Source organism: Myotis brandtii, unplaced genomic scaffold (assembly GCF_000412655.1).
Source record: "Myotis brandtii unplaced genomic scaffold, ASM41265v1 scaffold32, whole genome shotgun sequence".
Lineage (NCBI taxonomy): Eukaryota > Metazoa > Chordata > Mammalia > Chiroptera > Vespertilionidae > Myotis > Myotis brandtii.
In genome coordinates this window covers 4063287-4082106 of record NW_005362269.1, presented here as the reverse complement: position 1 = coordinate 4082106, position 18820 = coordinate 4063287, and the positions used below count along the sequence as shown (strand labels likewise).

Here is an 18820-nt window from a genome sequence, read left to right as displayed (position 1 = left end):
TCTGTGCTCAAGCTCTGGCCTTTGCCAGGAATGCCTTACTTCAGAATGGGAAACTGCTGCATTTGGGCCCAGCGAGGATGGTCTGCTAACTGTGTCCTCATGGTAACTGTGGGCAGAACACCCATGTAAGTATGAATCAAAGTACCGAAAACATAAATGCTTAGCAAATATTTGTAAAATTACAATGGGTAGCCACGGTGGCATCCAACTTGAATCCAAACTTATTCCTGCTTAAATTAAAATCATTAGCATCAAATTCCAAGACACATAAAAATGAATATATAAGCTACAGAAGATTTCAGACAAATAAAATATAATACATTAAATATTTAATATTTTACATTCAAGGATGACTTTTTCTTAAAAAAGGACAAAATTATAATGTATTCACTGAAATGGTGACCATTTAAACATCATCTGAACCATCTATATATATAAAAGCCTAAGCGACCATTACAACTGAACGACTGACCGGTTGCTATTATGCGCACTGACCCCCAGGGGGCAGATGCTCAACACAGAAGCTGCCCCCTGGTGGTTAGTGCGCTTCCACAGCCAACCTTCTGTGGCCAGCCAACCTCCCATGGTCCCTCCCCTCAGCCAGCGGGCCAACCTCCTGCAGTCCCTCCCCTGGGCCGGCTGGCCCCGAGATTGGCCCCGATCGGGGTTGGGGGGTGACCAGCCAGGCCGAGGGACCCCACCCATGCATAAATTTGTGCACCAGGCCTCTAGTACCAAATATACTCATTTACTTTTATGGACTGTGTTGAGAATCGACAAGTTTATGCATAAGGCTGAGCATTTTCAACCTTATTGGCCTAGATGAGAAGAGATTGTGTTCTCTTACTGGTGATTTGGGAAATATAATACACTTGTGTTGTAACTGCTGGTGTGTGGAGACAAGGCTGGCTGGACTCTGGAAAATGGGCATGCCGTGCTCCCATGCCACGCTGGGACACAGGAGACAAAGTCTGATCTAGGGTGAGACTATATGCAGGGCGTGGAGAGTACTGTACCAAGGGCTTCACGGAGGCTGGAGGACTGAAGGGAAAGCAGTGTACTTTGACTTTAAAATACATGATAAGTGAAGCCAAGAAGCCAGGGGCCTTCTCACAACCATTCCAGGTCAGCAACTCCCAAGATGTTTATATCAAGGTAGTTGGTAGGAAATACAGTTGCTCCCTGGGCCTGACTTAAGAATTAACCTATCATGACAGACACAGCTTATCAGCTCAAAAGATGCCTGTCTGGTTTCAGCTGGTAAAAAAAATCTATAAAAATGCTTACATGTCTATTTTTAGAGAATTTATTTCACAAAGCCACTATTTCATAAAGACAATAAAGTTCATTATATATAAGACAAAATTTATAAATGAGATAAATATTTCAAATACATTTTATTGAGTATAGGCATTTTCACCAACTATAAAATCCAATGAGGCAAAAGGATAATTACACCAGTTATTATCAAAAGACTTTTAGAGTATAGTTTAAGTTCAAAAGGTTAAAGATTTTACAAGATAACATGAGACTATTAATTATATATGGAGTCTTTTCATTAGATACAGAAAATATTAGTGTGATTTCCTTCCTCTTGAAAACTAGCTTTAAAAATATCAACTGATTAAATTTTGACCTAATTTAATTTCTTATCAATGACACCTGGAATATTCAAAGTAAACTAGTTACTTTGGCCACCGACTTAAGTCATCATTATGCTTCTAAAATAATTTATCCAGGATACACTGGAATAGCTGGACTTAATTATTTTATAGTATTGTCTAAATTTATAGTTTTTTTTCAATATTTTCTGTATTTTTATGAAGTCCTGTTTTCCATGGCGTCGATCATTAAATATCTTCCTTAGGGCTCCAAATACCATGTCCATTATGGGAACATCAGGGGTAAATTCATTCTCTTTAATGTGACAAGCTACATTCTAAGAAATGCCCCCAGAGATGCTACTTTGGGACAGAATTGGGGTACTATCTGAAGATGTGAGAAATGTTCAGGGGACAGATCTCAAACAAGGGATTTTGAAAAGTTTTAATTTTTCAAGAGAAACATTCTGGGAAGGGAAAAGTGCTCTATAATCTAGGGTATGTTCCAGAGCCCCTGTTCTCATAGCCAAATATATGGAAGCAGTCTCCTTAAAGAAATACAGGTTGATGAGCCAAGGCAAGCTTTGGCTAAATGACTGGTAGCTTTTGTTTGGCTCTGAAGGTTTCCATGGAAACAGTCAGAGAGACAGAAGAGGCTGTATTATCATATTCATCCCTAAAGCCATCTGATACAACTGCGCATGGATTCATTCGTGCCCTCCAGAGCAGAGGTATTATTTCCGATAAGCCCGGACAAAGGGAGGCATGAATTCTATCTGGTCACACTTGGGATTTCCTACCTTTCTCCATTTGATACCTTAAATTAAAATCCAGATAAAACCTCCTCTGAACATTTCCCTCAGGACCCACTAGTTCAATAACGCTTCAATAATCAGAAGCCAAATGAAGAAATGTGAAGTACCAAATGGAGCTCCACTGCCAAGTTCTTAAAATTATGTGACACCAAGCTTCCTATAGCAAGTAAATTATTCTAAAGAGTATTTACAACCCATTATATCAGATCTCAGCCAGACAAGAAATAGTGTCTTAAGTGTTTATTACACACAGTTGAATCAGGTGGCATCACCCATAATTTTTATCCTTCTTTATGTCTTGATTACTTGTATGTATGTGTATATACATCTACCTATATATGCATATGTATTTAATCTATTTAATATAGTAACATACATCACACACCATTATCTAATTTCATTTCAGGTTAGTACATCCCAGAGAGGCCACAAAAGCAGCCCTAGCTCAATTCTTTATCTGAAGTATACAAAAATAAAAACCTCAACAACAATAAAATATAAACAAAACAAACAAGATAAGGAGGCAGGCATGCGACTATTAGCACCATATTTAAGACCACAGAGGGCAAGAAGATTGACAGAGATTTGAAGAGGAATCCAGCTCTGGGTTTCCCCTGGGAATGGGATCCCAAACACAGAACCCTCTTGTCGAGTCCAGTACTTTTAAAAAGGGAAAGCCTGAGAAATTCTCTTAACAGAAGTGTCAAAATCCATGATTTACCAGAGACAGATGATTTGACACTGTTTCTTATTCTAAAAGCACTGAAGACGGTATTCCTTAGAAACAAATCGCTCACTTTTGAGAAATCACTGCCAGCTCAATGACACCTCAGTAAGTTAAAAAGACGTGATATATCCCCCCAAAGGACCAATTTACTCATGGAAAGTAGTTTACTAAGGAGCAGTTAGCTCCCTGATATCTGTGTAACAATACAGACCTGAGCTACACTGAAAAGATTCAACCTAGTACATGCAATTGCATACTCCACAAGGCAAAATGTCCAAAAAACACCCATACCTTTTATGCACTATGGCACTGGTTTAGAAATCTAAACTACAGAATAAAGTCTCAACTTGGTCCTTTCCACAAAAAGGGACTAAAAGTCCAGAGACGGGCTTATTTAGAGATGTGCTAAAGATTTCAGTGGATTAAAGCGATAATGCTAGAAACACATTATTTAATGCAAATCCCTCATCTTATTGGTAGGAAAACTGAGGCTTCAAGATATATGTCAGCCCTAGCCACTGGAAGAACTGTGACCAGAAGAGAAGCCATGGAACTCTTAGTGTGGTACTTTCCCCATCACTTTTACCTCTCAGGTTCCTTTAAATCGTAATGTCTATCAGCTACTCAAGATTGAGGAAAATGACTGAGAAATATCAGATAGGAAAAATGCTGCATTTTTACAAAGATTTTGGCAATACTGTATGTTCTGATGTGCTTAATCTGAACAAGGGGAAAACCCCAGTCATCTCTTGGTAAAAATGTTATGTCCTGCATGAAACAGGTTCCTTATTCCGAGAGCAGTTTTTGTAGGTACTGGGAGCTCACAGCTGGTTTTCATATGGCCCATCTTTGTAGTTAGAGTTGGCCTCTGCAGACCCCATATCGTCAGGTGGGCTGAAATGACTGCTGTCTTGAGAATCCGTACCAATACTTTTGGTTTCTGACTGAAGGTGAACAGAAACCTGAACTGCTATTTCCTGGCCTGGTTCATTCAGAGAACCATCATCTGAATCTCCTCCTGGTGAATTACTCCGTCCCATCTCTGGGTTAATGACATAGATGGCACCTTGAGCGTTCAAGGCAGGTCTCTCTTTAATTCTTTCTCCCAAGTCATCAGGGTCATCCATTCGCACAGCCTCAAACATCTCTTCAACAAATGCCCTGCAGTTTAGAATAAGGGGTGGAAGAGGGACGCTTCGTGCCAGTTCTTCTATGTAACGAGCAAACTCCATGGTCTTAAATTGTGTGACTTTGGCGAGCTCCAGAGTTTTAGCCGAGGTGATGATGGGGATGCGTTTTGCAATCTCAAAGGCCTTCTGAAGTTTCTCGGCCCCTTCGGTTCTGAAGAATTCATTAATAGCCTTTTCGGTCTTACGAAGATGGCTGCTCATCATGCAGAGCCGTGTGACATTCAAGATGAGAGTGATCGTAAAGGCAATCAGACAAACAATCATGTAGTAGATACTCATGTCTCCCGAGGTGAAGATAACGCGCAGGGTGACAGAGTAGGAGGCACGAATTGGAGACGTGACGAAACATGTATAGAGCCCACGGTCATCAAAGGCTACGTTGGTGATATTCAGGAAGTTATCAGAAACCAACCATTTTCCACCTGATAACCCAACAGAAATAAAAACATTACAGCATAAAGAATATTACCACTAAATATGCCAACTGGATTATCAATATTCCTTTTCTTCATGAGAATATTTTAACTCAACTCATCTATTAGGTTCTGCTATTTCTTCAAATCAATAAGAAAGGGCAGACTGTTACATCCAGGGTCAGAATTTAAATAGCCTAGAACTTAAAAGGGAACCAAGGTCTTCCTTCCAGACAGTAAAGATTATCATAGTTACCTTTTCACTGCTAAACGTCATAAGCCTTTCAGGGAGACAGGTCTATATAATACTTAATGATTAATCTTTAAAAAATGTTTCTATGTATACAGGTATACTTGGAGATATTGCAGGTTCCGTTCCAGACCACCTAAATAAAGCGAGTACAGTGGGGCCTTGACTTACGAGTTTAATTCGTTCTGTGACGGAGCTTGTAACTCAAATTACTCGTATGTCAAATCAAAAAGTGAACGAGTGAGACACGTGATGCTGGGCTGATGTTGTGGTGTTCACTGTGACGTTCACTGCGCCAACTAGCGGTGGGATATCTGAAGCTGGCTCGTAACCCGAATTTTAGCTTGCAACTCAAAGCAAAAAATCGGCCGAGAGACGGCTCATATCTTGAAAAACTCGTTAGTCGGAACACTCGTAAGTCAAGGCCCCACTGTATCGGAGTAAAGAAAATATAATTATTTTGCTGGTGGTCTTACCTTTAATTTGTGAAAAAAGAAAAAGAAAAAAAAGCAACATATGTGAAGCACAATAAAGCAAAGTACAATGAAACGAGGTGTGCCTGTATGTATATCTACATCACGATTTCTACCTATACATTTTCATATACTATAAGAATATGCCTCAGAAATATAAAACAATGGTCATTTCTGGGTGATGGGCTATGAATAATTTTGATTTTCTTCTTTTTATTTAACTGTGCTTATTTTCAATAATGAGTTTATATAACAATAGACAATTTAATGAATTTGTTCAATTACTAACTGGCTAATGTGGCATGCCTTCCACATGTGAATTTGTTTTTGTTAGAAAAGATGTGTTAATTATATCTTGACTTTCTGGCAAGAGTAACTGAAGCACAAGCCAAAAGATATGTCTCATAAGTCAGGGTAAATGAGCAGTTTGCAAAGAATAAAGTTGCCTTTAAGATGCCTGAGCTTCTATTTTTCACCTAAAACATGTCACTTCTCTTCCATATATGAAGGTGTCTTCATTTAGCAAACACATATACAGAAAAGCAAAGCACACTGACCACCCACCTTGATTCAATGTCCTTTAATAACTTGGCTCTGCCTGCACAATTCTCACATTTGCAGTAAATTCTCAGCGTACTCTGTACTTTAATTGTGACAGTCATTCAAAGATGAGATCAATGGGCTAACCTGGAGTGTAGGTGTGAGTCCCAATGACCAGAGATGGTGTCCCAGAGGAGGCTGGATGACTGCTTAAGCCTCAACCGAATCCGAACCTTCACGATCTCTTTAATCCCTGAGATTCTATGGTTCTGGATTATTTTAGAGGCACATCAATTAATAAGCACTCTGGATCGTGCCCATGTTTTTTACCATCAAAATTTATCTAAATTCTACAGTTATATTTAAGAGCCATCACTTCACCAATGTAAAAAGAGGAGGAAAGTATGTAGCTATAAATATAGTCATTATTCCTCAAGCTTCTGTCTTATAAACTTGGGCTATGAAAAGGCTACCCCAGGAATCCAAGGTCTGATGAACTACATCAGTGATGGCGAACCTTTTGAGCTTGGCGTGTCAGCATTTTGAAAAACCCTAACTTAACTCTGGTGCCGTATCACATATAGAAATTTTTTGATATTTGCAACCATAGTAAAACAAAGATGTATATTTTTTATATTTATTTTATATATTTAAATGCCATTTAACAAAGAAAAATCAACCAAAAAAATGAGTTCACATGTCACCTCTGACATGCGTGTCATAGGTTCACCATCACTGAACTACATAGACTCCAATAATCAACTACTGTGCTACGAACACAATCTAAACTCTCTAGCTCATTTGCTGATAATAGCTCAAGATTTATGAACCTTATACTAGATTGGCATGCTCTTTAAACTCCTCTCACTTGAGAGTCATAAAATTTAATACAATTTTCTAGAGCTGTTGTTGAAAGTATCAATGATAGATGTTAGTTTAATGGTTTTTAAAGTAAAGGCAAAATAGGAAAATAAAACTGCATTTCAATTGGCTGGTGTCAACTTAACCTAAGCTTTGTTTATGTCGTCAGTCAGTACTAATTACATTAATTGAATAATGCAAATCTCAGATGCATTTGGTCAGGATCCAACAGACCAAAAGAGGTGAGTCTAGGCCAGTGAGTACAAATGTGGAACCCCGAATCATTTTCAAAATACACATTCTGGGTACCACCCTAGAGATTCTGATTAATAGGCCTATATTCTTAAGAAGCTAGTTAAAAATACACTCTTCTTCCTAATAATTCAAACACTCCAATTCCTTAGTGGCCAGTTACTCAGTTTGTAGATGGTTAAAATGATACTTTAGAAGGAAACATCACTGTCTACTTCTGTTTTCTATTCTAATGTGAATAACCAAATATCCTTTATAGTCCAAGGGATTAGACCATCTTTCTAGCAAGAAAGATAAGCGGGCTTTTCCAAAAGTGTACCTTCTGAGGATCCTGGATTTAACCTTTATCCCAATGATTTTTCATGGTGATTTCTTTTTGAAATGCTTTAACCCATGTGGTCATCAAAAACATCTTCCTAACAGAACACTAGTTCAGTAAACAGTATTCTGATTAAGATGTGTTTACAGGTCTACAGACAGCAAAATCAAACAAAAAGCTGTCAAAAGGTAGAGCTTGGTCACATTATTTGTGTGATTTTTAAGATGGAGATACAAAAATTATGAGAAACTTTCCTGTTTTCAAGTAAATTAAGTGTACAGAATAGAAAAAAAATGAACTAGAAGGGTGTACAGAGCTCCTCCTCAATGCCCTTGTAACTATCAGAGGCACTTAAAGTTTTATGCACATATCTATCATCATTCAAAACCAACAACCTTGGATTTCCTCTAACATTTTTAGTAACTCGTTTCTGAGCAAATTTTTTTAAAAAAAATTATGACAAATTTACTTAAGTCTAGTCAAAATCCTTCTTGTTATATTCACACAGGGCCACCAAACTGTACTATCACACTACAGTCTAGAATGGTCTCCCTGGACCTGTGCAGTGCATAGCCTGCACAGCTGTATGCAGCAGCCCTGATGAAGCTGACCTTCAACAAAAACGGAAATCAACTCACCAAGAGGCAAGAAATGCGCTCACAATCATATGAACACCTTTTAAATTTATAACTATTCCTTATTTTTTTCTTCTTCTGGTTAAGTAATTGTAATTAATTTATTTTTTCTGATAGGTATAATATTCCAGGCCTTTCAAAAGTTTTAATTATTCACCCTGGTACCTTACCTTTGAGATTTCTTGTTGAATATGCTATAAAACCAAGAAGAAAGAAGTAACAGGAAATGAGTAACCTTGATTAATTATACCCTGGCATAGTTACCTCTGCCTCTGTCATCCAGATGCTGTCCTTTTGAGTTGTACCAATGGATATCTTCATAGTGGTTGACTGTGAGAAGACACTCGATTGAAACACTAGCTCCCTCTTTGGCTATGATAACATTATCACCCGAGTGGGAGCCTGCTGAGAGTTCAAAGCTTGGGGGAAATGACACATTGAAAGAACTATGATTTGCTCCCAGTGGGTCCATTTGGTTGAAGCCTCCATCTTCCAAAACAAAAGCAGCCGGCACAGTAACACTCACTACTAAAGTGAATAAACAACAATGTGGCTTCATGGGAAAACGGGAGACAATCTTATTTAGATTTGGAGAACTGAAAAGCTTCTATACTATAACGAGAGTACAGTGGGTAATTTATTGCTTGGTATTGGAGTTTTCCAGAAAAGTAGTAGATCCAAATGTATTTTGAAGTCTTCAAGGTTAAACATGTGAATGAAGACCAACCTAAAAGAAAACCAGATATAAAGTTTAAACAACAAAGATGCATAGTGGGGTGAAACTCTATATTCTATAAATGAATAGATGAAAAATGGATTAGAATAACTGGTGCCAACATCAGGGAATGCAATAGAGAGAACACCACCTAAAAATCTCACATAGGGATGGTAGAAAGAGCACCAAATTGGGAAATGGCAGACCTACATTCTGGTCCTAGTTTTGCTACCAACTAGCTGTCCGACCTTGGTAAGTAGCTGGGCTTGTTTTCTTATCTGCAAATAAGGGACAAAATAAGACAATTTTTAAGGACCCTCCTAGTTGTGAAATGTTACGGTTCTATTTCACTCTGACAAATTCTATGCAACAGGGAGCCAATGAAGGCTAAAATATTTAGCTTAATGGTCTTTCTTTCCAAATTGTACCATTACCATCTATCATTCTATTAATAATGTAAATCAACTGGTATATCATAATCATAACCATGGTGCCCAAAATTTGAGTTCAAGTACATAGATATATATAAATAATGCAGAGACAGTTGAGATAGTTCTTTTAATATTAGAAAGAAAATTGTGCTACTGTATATACATAAATATACATATACTGACTTGGGAGGCTATAACACTCTTGGGCAAGAACATTAGACAAAATAATTCCCTTTAATAGTTTCTTCAATATCAAGAGACAAAATATAGTACACATTTAACAGTTTGTAAGCATACCAAATTTCTAGCTCAAAGTCTGTAAAATTAGCTAAGGGAGAAACTGACATTTTAAATGACTAGTTGGTAGAAATGCAAATATAAGCTACAGGGAAAGCTTACCAAACAAATTTGAAATAAAAGTATAATATCACAAATAATAAGAAAAATGGTATCCCAGTCTAAGAGTGTGTGTGATTATGATCATTGTCCTGGTAATGTGATTCCTCTTTTAAATCACTGACTCCCAAAGAAAAATTTCAACTCTTATTTCTATAAAATATGAGATGAAACCCCTAGCTTTATTTTTTACAAAAGCCCAAAATAATTAGTTTTGGAAATGACATTTCCTCCCATTTTACACTTTCATGACGACTTCTTGGTCATCTATACTAATAAAAGGGCAATATGCTAATTAGACCGGACATCTTCCAGATGTCATTCTAGACGTCCTTCCTGACAAAGCCGGGGGTGTGGCCAGCCTGCAAACTGCCCATGGTCCCTCGCCCAGGCCAGCCCCGCCCCCCAGGGGGATCCCCACCCCGATCAGGGGCATGGCCAGCCTGCAAACCCCGAGGCCCCTTACCCTGGCCGGCCCTGCCCTCCAATGGGGATCCCCCACCCCGATCCAGGGTCCCCTTCAGGGCAGGCCAGCTGGCCCCCACCTGTGCACCAGGCCTCTATCCTATATAATAAAAGGTAATATGCAAGTTGACCCTAACGGCAGAACGACCAGAATGACCGCTGGACCAGTCGCTATTAGGCACACTGACTACCTCTTGGTCCCTTTCCCCAGCTGGCAGGGTCCGATTGCCTGACGGCCACCCACGGCAGGGGCGGGGCCAGCAAGCGGGCGGGAACAGCCAATCTCTCGGTCCCTTCCCCCGGCCGTCAGGCACCAATCGCCCAATGGCGAACGGGGAACCAGGGGTGGGTGGCAGCGGGGGGCGGGTGTGGCTGCAGGCAGCTGGGGAAGATGGCCCTGATCACAGGCCAGGCCTAAAGACTGTACCCACACACGAATTTTGTGCGCTGGGCCTCTAGTCTATAATAATAAAGGCATAATATGCTAATTAGACCAGATCTCCTTCCGGGCAACCTTTTGGACAAAGTCAGGGCTGCAAGGGAAGCCCGGGTCCCAGATGCCTGCCGGTAGTCAGAGGGAGGCCCGGGTCCTGGGTGTCTGCTGGCTGCCTGAGGGAAGCCTGGGTCCCAGGTGCCAGAGAGAAGCTGGTGCTGGCAGCCGGGGGAAGGAAGGCCTGCTTTTGCATGAATTTCATGCATCGGGCCTCTAGTATAACATAAAAAGCAATGGATCATTGTATTTTGCCATTAAACTCCTCAAAGTCTGAATTATGATACACTGTAAATGTCATTTAATTTTCATTAGCCCTTGAAAGGATGGTTGAATAATGAAAATAATTTTCTGTATCTTCCAAATTTAAGAACACACTATTTAGAATAAAACAAAAAACTTCAGACTTTGTTATAACAGATGGAACACATGTGCTTATTTTCATTTCCTCCCCAAACCCAACTAAAATGACACTAGAGGAAACAGAGCACTTGGGTGCAGGTGTCCCCCACGACTTTGATGAGGTGTTTCTGTGGCTTCATCCAAGCCAGCATTTTCCAAATTTCATGCATTCCTTCTACTGCCATAATTTTTATGCTATATCCGTGTACCAAGTTATTATTTATGCTTTTTCTTTAAATCAACTCATTATTTACTTCCATACATTTATTTTAGAAGAAAAGTCTGTATCACATCTGTGGATAAAAGTAACTGTACACATAAACACAGTAAAAAGAAGGCAATGTTATTAACTTTCAGAGATACTGCCATCTGCTGAAGGCTCTGAGCTAGAGGCCTGTTCTCTTTGTAGGGAAAACAAACACAAAAACAAACAAAACAAATAACCCCCCATAACTCCACTTTATTCTAATACCACCGCATTTCTTATCCTGCCATTTCCTTCCTCCCCACCCTGCCCACCACTGAGTTTAGAACCTATTTTAGACTAGAGGTATACATTTTTCATGTATTTCAGTAGTACCTACGGTACTATAGACACGGTCTCTGCCTTCATGGAGCTCAGTCTGCTAGAGGACACAGACACTGACTAAATACACACAAAATATACTAAATGCTGCCCAAGGGAAAGTATAGGGTGCGACAGGAGCAGGCAACACGGGAAACTAACCTCATTGCAGAAAGCCTCGCTGAGAAAGTGAGATGTGCAACAGGTCCTGGGGGATAAACAGAATTCGGGAATGGAAGAGAAGTGTTCTAGGTAAAGGGGCAGGGACAGGGAAAAAGCAGATGGATCACTGGTTAGGTGGTGTTCAGGAATAAGAGCGCTGGGTTGGATTCCTGATTCTAGAGGGGAGCAGTCTGGGCCAACAGCAAAGTTGGAGGTGGACTTTGGGAACTGGAGTGTGAGGCTGAAGTGAGTGAAGAAGATAACTTGTTCAAGACGAAGAGGCCACAGAACTGAGAGTCTCAAGAGTAAGGTAGATCATCTGCAGGGATGGTATGTACCCCCCAAATCAAGGCAGCTAGGGTAGAAGACACTGGGAGTGGAAGAAATGGGCTCTCTCCTAGCTCTTGAGATGCAGGAGCTTCTGGGTGATAAACAGTACCCCCAGGAGAGGGGTGGGGCAAGTGGTGTCCTGGCAGTTACTGCTGTGGAGTCCCTTCTTCATGCAGCCTCCCTGAGCCTCCTCTCTAAGCCTGGCTCTTCCTCCCACATGGATCCAGTGTATACCTGGATACAGGATGGCTCTTCCTGGACCCCTGTAACCCTCACCACTATACTGCTCACCTGGCTCTAGCACATGCTGCTCCGTACTGCTAGGCAGTCTACCCCATCTCACCTATGAACGCTGTAAGCAGAGAGACTATATTTTTTATTGCCATACTTCATAACTAGTACATGTTCAATAACTATTTACTGATGGAGATTAGTTTAAATTTGATGAAGTATGTGATGGATCTTTGTAAATTGAAGAATGTTATGTAACAGGGATCATAAATATTCAAACTGACATGCATTTACTAGCACTTACTATATTCTCTGACACACAGAGACAATGCTAACAATCTTGAAAAAACTTAAAGGCATAATGCCTAAAGGTGTTCCTTGAACCAACCCAAAGTCTTCATTTACTATCTTGTTTTAGAAGATGATGGTGGAAATAAAAGATTACCAAGTCCAGAGTTTCCAAACCAGTTTGAATATCACAATCATCTAGAGAACTTGTTAAAAATATAGATTATTGGGTCTCAACCCAGAATAAGAACCCCTGGGTTCAGACCTTGGAACTTATGTTTTTAAATTAGCTCCTGAGTGATTTTGAGGTAGAGGGTCCATGGGCTGGCATCCAGAGACCACTAATATACATCCTTATTTCCTCTACAACAGCCCTGCCTAATTGTGCTCCAGACTGAACACTTCCAATACGAGACAACCACTCACATTCCATTTGAATTACGATTACCCTGAAATATCATCATTGCAGGCCTCTGATAAAGGCAGGGTAGCAGAGAAGTTCAAAGTACAGACTCTGGAGCCAGATTTCCTGGATTCTAATCCTGGCTCTAATTTTAACTAGCCTTGTAACTTTTGTTAATGACTTAACCTCTCTCTGCCTCAGTCCCCTCATCTTTAAAATAGGGAAAATAATAGTATGTATTCTCATAGGACTATTGTGAGGTCTGCATGTGAGAGTCTGGCAATAGTAATCACTGAATAAGCTCCAGTTATTATTACTGTTGATAGTCTTTTCAGATATTGTGCTAAAATCTACACCTTATAGCAAAACCATTAGTTAAGATAAATAAAACATTTTTACTCAGAATACCACCAACCATTTAAAAATCTTGGGGGAGGGGGATTTTAGAATTCCATATGTAATTTTAATCTTTAATTTTAAATTTCACATTTTTTTCTCACTGCAAATAAGTATGTCACAAAAATATGGATCAAACAGGCATTGCAAACTAACCTTAGACTCCAACCGTAATATGCTAACATTGTTTTTATGTGTCCTGACTTTGTGTTAGAGAACCTTTGCTGTAATCTACCTAGCCTATGTTGTTTCTCTTTCTTGAATCCTGCCTTCTCAAGCCCAGGAGGAAGCCAACCCATTGGCTGACTAATCTAATTAGAATCTGTTCTTGGAATTGAGACATCCTGGGTTAGGGCTATTTGAGGAAGAGAAGGAGTACAGGGGGCTAAGGCAGCTAGGTTTGGACCACATACAAAGAGAAGCAGAGAGAAAGGACAATAGGGATGGAGAAGGGAAAGAGAGGTGGCAGAGAGGAGCAGAGAGGAAGAGAAAGAGAGACTCACACCCGCTGTTCTGGCTGCTGACAGAGTTCTACTTCCTGGTTCCAATAAGACTGCTTATCTCTCCCCTAAAAAACAAGCATCTTTATTCAACTTTATTCAAAATTAAAACCACAAAAATATAGACTGAATGTGCAAACAAGAAAAGAAAATGGAGAAATAGCTAGAAAGGAGAAAAAAGATTAAGTTCAGCAAGAGTGACTAAACTGTGCTATAGCTCCAGGAAGTCCTCATTATGGATCTGCACCCCCTCTCCTCCTTAGACACTGGTATGCACACAGACGGCCCATGCAGTCAAGACTTCAGGTTCCCTGTTCTGTATGGACATAGCCAATTGCCCCTACTAGAAATTTAGAGAAACCTATAAGACAGGATCTATAAAATACTATGAACACCCTTAAACTGCTCTTAGGTTAAAGGTGGCAGAAATAACCTGGTACACTAATTTATGCCAGGAGAGTAACAATAGGTTGCACAATATCCTTATAGTCTAGTCAATAAAGACAGGCTCATTCTGGGTACTTTATCCTCATACCATAGGCATCCTGAACACAAAGGACTCCTAGTATGAGCTACTAGAGACACAACTCATTTGGAGATAAGAGGCTATTAAGCAGTTGAGGGAGAAAACACTGGCAAAGGTATATGTTCAAGGTAACAGAAGCAGACAAGAGAGTAAGGGAACAAATCAACCTTGGAATCAGGACTTATCTCTTCAAATTAAGTTTCCTTTTACTTAAGTCAGTGTGAATTGGTTTCTGCTACTTGGAACAAAAACAACATTGACTAAAACCATTCTACTCATTCTGGATTGATTTTAAAACAGCTTAGCTAAATCAGGGGCTGCAAGGGATGCTCAGTTGAACTAGGATACTGTCCCAGGCCCTCAGGAATTTACAAACTAGCCTGGAGGCAGAAACAGCTGAAAACACACACACACACACACACACACACACACACACACACACACACACAGTGAGATGTACTGAAGTATAATTGTGCTATGAATGCAAACGAGAAAGAACTTCATGAACTTTAGAAATACAATTCACAAAAAAAGAAATACAATTCACTTGTAAGTTTGGGACTTCCCATAATATCATGCCTGCTATTCTCAATGCAGCAGCTAAGAAGAAATTTGCAGGTAAGAAGAAAGAGTTCAAAAAGGAAAATCAGAGTGCCATCTTCCTGTAAAAAGTTAAAAAGGGATAAGTTATGCATGTGCATGAAGTTTTTTTACTACCTTGCTTCAGCATGAATAAGAAAAACAGAAAAGTGTAATACTCAAGTTTATTCCAATGCATTTTTCATGCTTTAGGTGTAGTAAAATGTAAGCTTTTCTAAGCTCATGAATAATCAGAAATGCAGATGATTTTACCCTACAGAACCATTCTGAATATTGATTATATCATTAAAAAAAGAAAAGAAAAGTGCCTAAACTGTCATCCCTAACAGATTGCCTTGTTGCTGTTCCTGCCAACTTCTATGAAATATTTGCATTCGGTTCCAGTTCTCAACAGAAGTAAATAAGGAAGTAATGTGGCTGATTTCCGTTCTCGTGGCTCAGTAGTAAGTTGGCAGAGGAAACTGCTGTTTGCAGAAGTAGTTCTGAGATAACTCAAAGGGAGGAAAACACTGATGCCCAGATGGTATTGGCTTTTGCTCCAAATACACTGGGATATTAATGCTTCTTTCTCCATAATGAAATGTGTTCTAGGCTGTATTTACAGCTCATTCACTCTTCTCTGCCCACACTGTTACACTTGAAAAATAAAGAAGTCCCCCTAACCTTGGCACATAGATGGTCAAAGTGGCATTCTGGATTGGCAAAGAGGAGAAAAAGCAAATAAAGATCCAATTTTGTTAGCATATTGTCAGCACTCCTCTATCCTTTGCAAAGAACAAACATAAAGCGGTTTTGCTTATAGTGAAGCATTATTATAATAATCTTTCTCAAAAAGAAATCACCATTTTGAGGGACATTTTCTAAAAAAAAGCCCCTATGCTCCCAAGAGTATCTTGGAGCCATCACATACCTCCTAACTGGCATTTGGGCACCCAGCTCAAACTTCAACATATTTTCTGGCACACTGAGAAATATCTTCTGCATTTATTGGAGCTTTGTTTTAGACCCAGGATTATTTGTTAAACTTCAGACTCTTACCCTTTTTGCCACAAGCACCGGCTGAAGCTACTGGATGCAAATGGAAAAAACACTGATGTAATAAGTTTGATTTATGATCTCCTTATTCATTTCTTTTCCTCTACAGTCTGACCCCACCTCCCCCACCTCCCACTTCAGTATCTCAAACTCAGCATAACTAAAACAGAACTCCTCACTCTCACCCACAGATCTATCTGTTCAACATATACATAGCTTGAATGATAGCTAAACAATACAATTCTTCCAGTTTTGCAAGATCAAAGTTACAGGATCATCATGGCTTGGTGGTTAGGAGCACTGGAGTTAAGGGTGCCTGATCCTACCCCTGGAAGAAGCTGTGTGTTTGAGAGGCCTTAATTTTCACATCTATTGAATCAGGTTATCAACAGTAACCACCTCATAGGGTAATTGTGAGCTACCCTATGAGGTGAATTAATGTGGGTACATTACAATACATGCTATTGTTATCATTATTCCACCTCCAAGGTGTTTTCAATTAAGACCTGTGTCCCTAACCTAGGTCATAGTCCTTTTACCTTACCTGGATAACACATTATACCAACTATACCCATTTGATACCCCAAACACTGTTCCTCTCAGAATTGGTCCTAAACACAAAACTAAAATAGTCAAGGCAATCTCAAAATCCATTGGTGATTTCCCATTACTCATGAGATAAGCTTCAAATTCTAGTGTAGCATCCATAATTCTCCAGAAATAGTCAGGTGGCAGAAAAGAAGTAGCTAGACAGAACACAGCAGTGCTTGCATGTGCAGTAATTGATTGCCAAAAGAATAAATGGATGTAGAAGTCAAGGCAGGTCTTTAGTTACATCTGTCACTAATTAGCTATGATTTCTAGTGGTCTTAGTTTTCTTATCTAGAGGTTATCATTATCATTCCTTTCTTTGCTTAAGTCCTAAAATCTCCCCAGCTTTCCTGTCATGGCTTAGCCTTAACTACACTTGTTTTACTCTCTGTCATTGCCAAATAACTTGTCTAAAGTTCTGGTTCCAGTTGTTTCGTTTATTTGAAACTTCCCGCCCCTCCACACCAATATCTTCTTGTGGAAATTTGACCCTCCTTACAATAGCCAGCTAAAATTTTACCTTATTCAAGAAGCCTTTTAACCTAAACTCTCACTTCTACTCTCTTAATTTTAGATGGATTTCTTTCGGTGTCAGTCCACTAGCTCACTGAGAGTACAGTACCTGATCCTAAGACTTATCACTTTCCTTCTATCAGTTATCTGTCCAGAAAACTGTAAGCTTACAGATGACAGTTAAGAACCTCAGTCATTGGCATAGTATTGGATTCAACATTTTGAATTTAGACACTCATCAACTTGCTAGTCAGAAAGGTACTTGCTACAAATTTCTCACTGACTTTTCAGTCTGAGGCTCTGAAAACTGTTAATGGAGAGACTTGAAGAAATGAATACACAGGTGTTGCTTTTAAAAAAATTTTAGTGGGCAGAACACCCTAGAATTGGACCTATAACTGTTTTTCTCCAACTGAAATTCTTGGACCACTTACATAAAGTTAATCTGTAGTACTTGTTAAAGATGCAGATGTTTTAGCTCCACTCAGACTTACTAATTTAACATCTATAAAGGTGAGGCCTGAACATCAGCATTTTAATGACTTTCAAATCAAGTTCATATTTCTTTTGATTGTCATAACAAAATTATAATTTGGTGATTTTCAAAATGTGGTACAGAAACCTGCAAGGGGGGGGTGGATTGTCCCTAAGACTTTTTAAACATGATTTTTAAAAATAATTTTCATAATAATACTAGGACATTATTTGCCTTTTTCACTTTCATTCTCTCATAATATGGTACAATTTTTCAGAGGCTACACGATTAGTGATAACCATAAGACAATGAATACAGGAGATAGGAGAATCTAGCTGTCTTCTATTAAGCCAGATATTAAAAAGACTTGTAGAAATGTGAAACAATGCCATTCTTTTCAAATATTTTGGAAAATATTTTTCATAGAAATGCTATTTAAATTAACATACGAGTTTGTAATTTTAAATAAATAACTTTTTTGAAAGTTGTTTTGATATAAAAAATGGTAGATATTGCTAGCTATAACCCACACAAACAAAAACTCTTTGATGTTCTCAGTACGTTTTAAAAGTATAAAGGAGCCCAAGACCAAACAGTTTGACACCTTTTTGCTATATTTACTACCAATAGCGTTTTAAAGTTTACAACATAGTTAAGGAGCTTACTGAGATTTCATAGTTAAATCCCAAATTCTATGCATTTTCCATTACAACAGAAAATCAGAGGAAATAACCTATTTTATACTTATACAGGGTTTTTTTTTAATAGGAATTTTTAACAAGCTCCCACATGATATTGATGCACCTAAATTTAGAGAACCATCATGAAAAGCAAAGGAAACTATCTAAAGGGTTTTAGGAAGTGATATATATATATATATCATGATTCTTAAGGCATTAAATGGAGTGAAAGACTTGGGTTCTGAAAAGGCCAAGTCCCTTCACCAGCTGGGACTAGTTTTTCACGGCTGTACAATGAGGCTGTCTCTAATGCCTTTCTTTCTGCTGTCCGTCTGGGTTTCATGCATTCACACTGCCAGGAGATGCATCTTTCTGACGAGAGGTCAGTTGTAAACTTAAAGTCAGAAATTTGAGCATTTCATTTCTTTGCACAGAAACCTTCAATTGTTTTCCATTGCTTTCCAAATAAAAGTCAAAATGCTTGTCCTACAAGATTTGGACTGTTTAAATCTCTGGCTGCATCTTCCTCTTTTCTGCTTCAGGCACAGTG

At 39.0% G+C, this 18820-nt stretch overlaps 1 protein-coding gene and 1 long non-coding RNA gene across 2 annotated transcripts in view; both read right to left on the bottom strand.

Moving 5' to 3' along the window:
- Positions 1–1378: 1378 nt before the first annotated feature.
- Positions 1379–18820, bottom strand: part of MFAP3 (microfibrillar-associated protein 3) — an 18307-nt gene continuing 865 nt past the window's right edge. Inside the window, exons 2-3 of the mRNA XM_005870516.2 lie at positions 8341–8803; positions 1379–4755 (exon numbers count right to left, since the gene is read on the bottom strand). Coding sequence (XP_005870578.1) covers positions 3965–4755; positions 8341–8635 — 1086 coding nt within the window. The 5' untranslated portion in view covers positions 8636–8803 and the 3' untranslated portion in view covers positions 1379–3964. The remainder of the gene's footprint in view (positions 4756–8340; positions 8804–18820) is intronic.
- Positions 4765–8331, bottom strand: LOC106726824. Its single transcript, XR_001362933.1, has 3 exons — positions 8247–8331; positions 6034–6156; positions 4765–5132 (listed from the first exon to the last, which is right to left on the bottom strand). It is a non-coding gene; the product is annotated as an uncharacterized LOC106726824 (long non-coding RNA).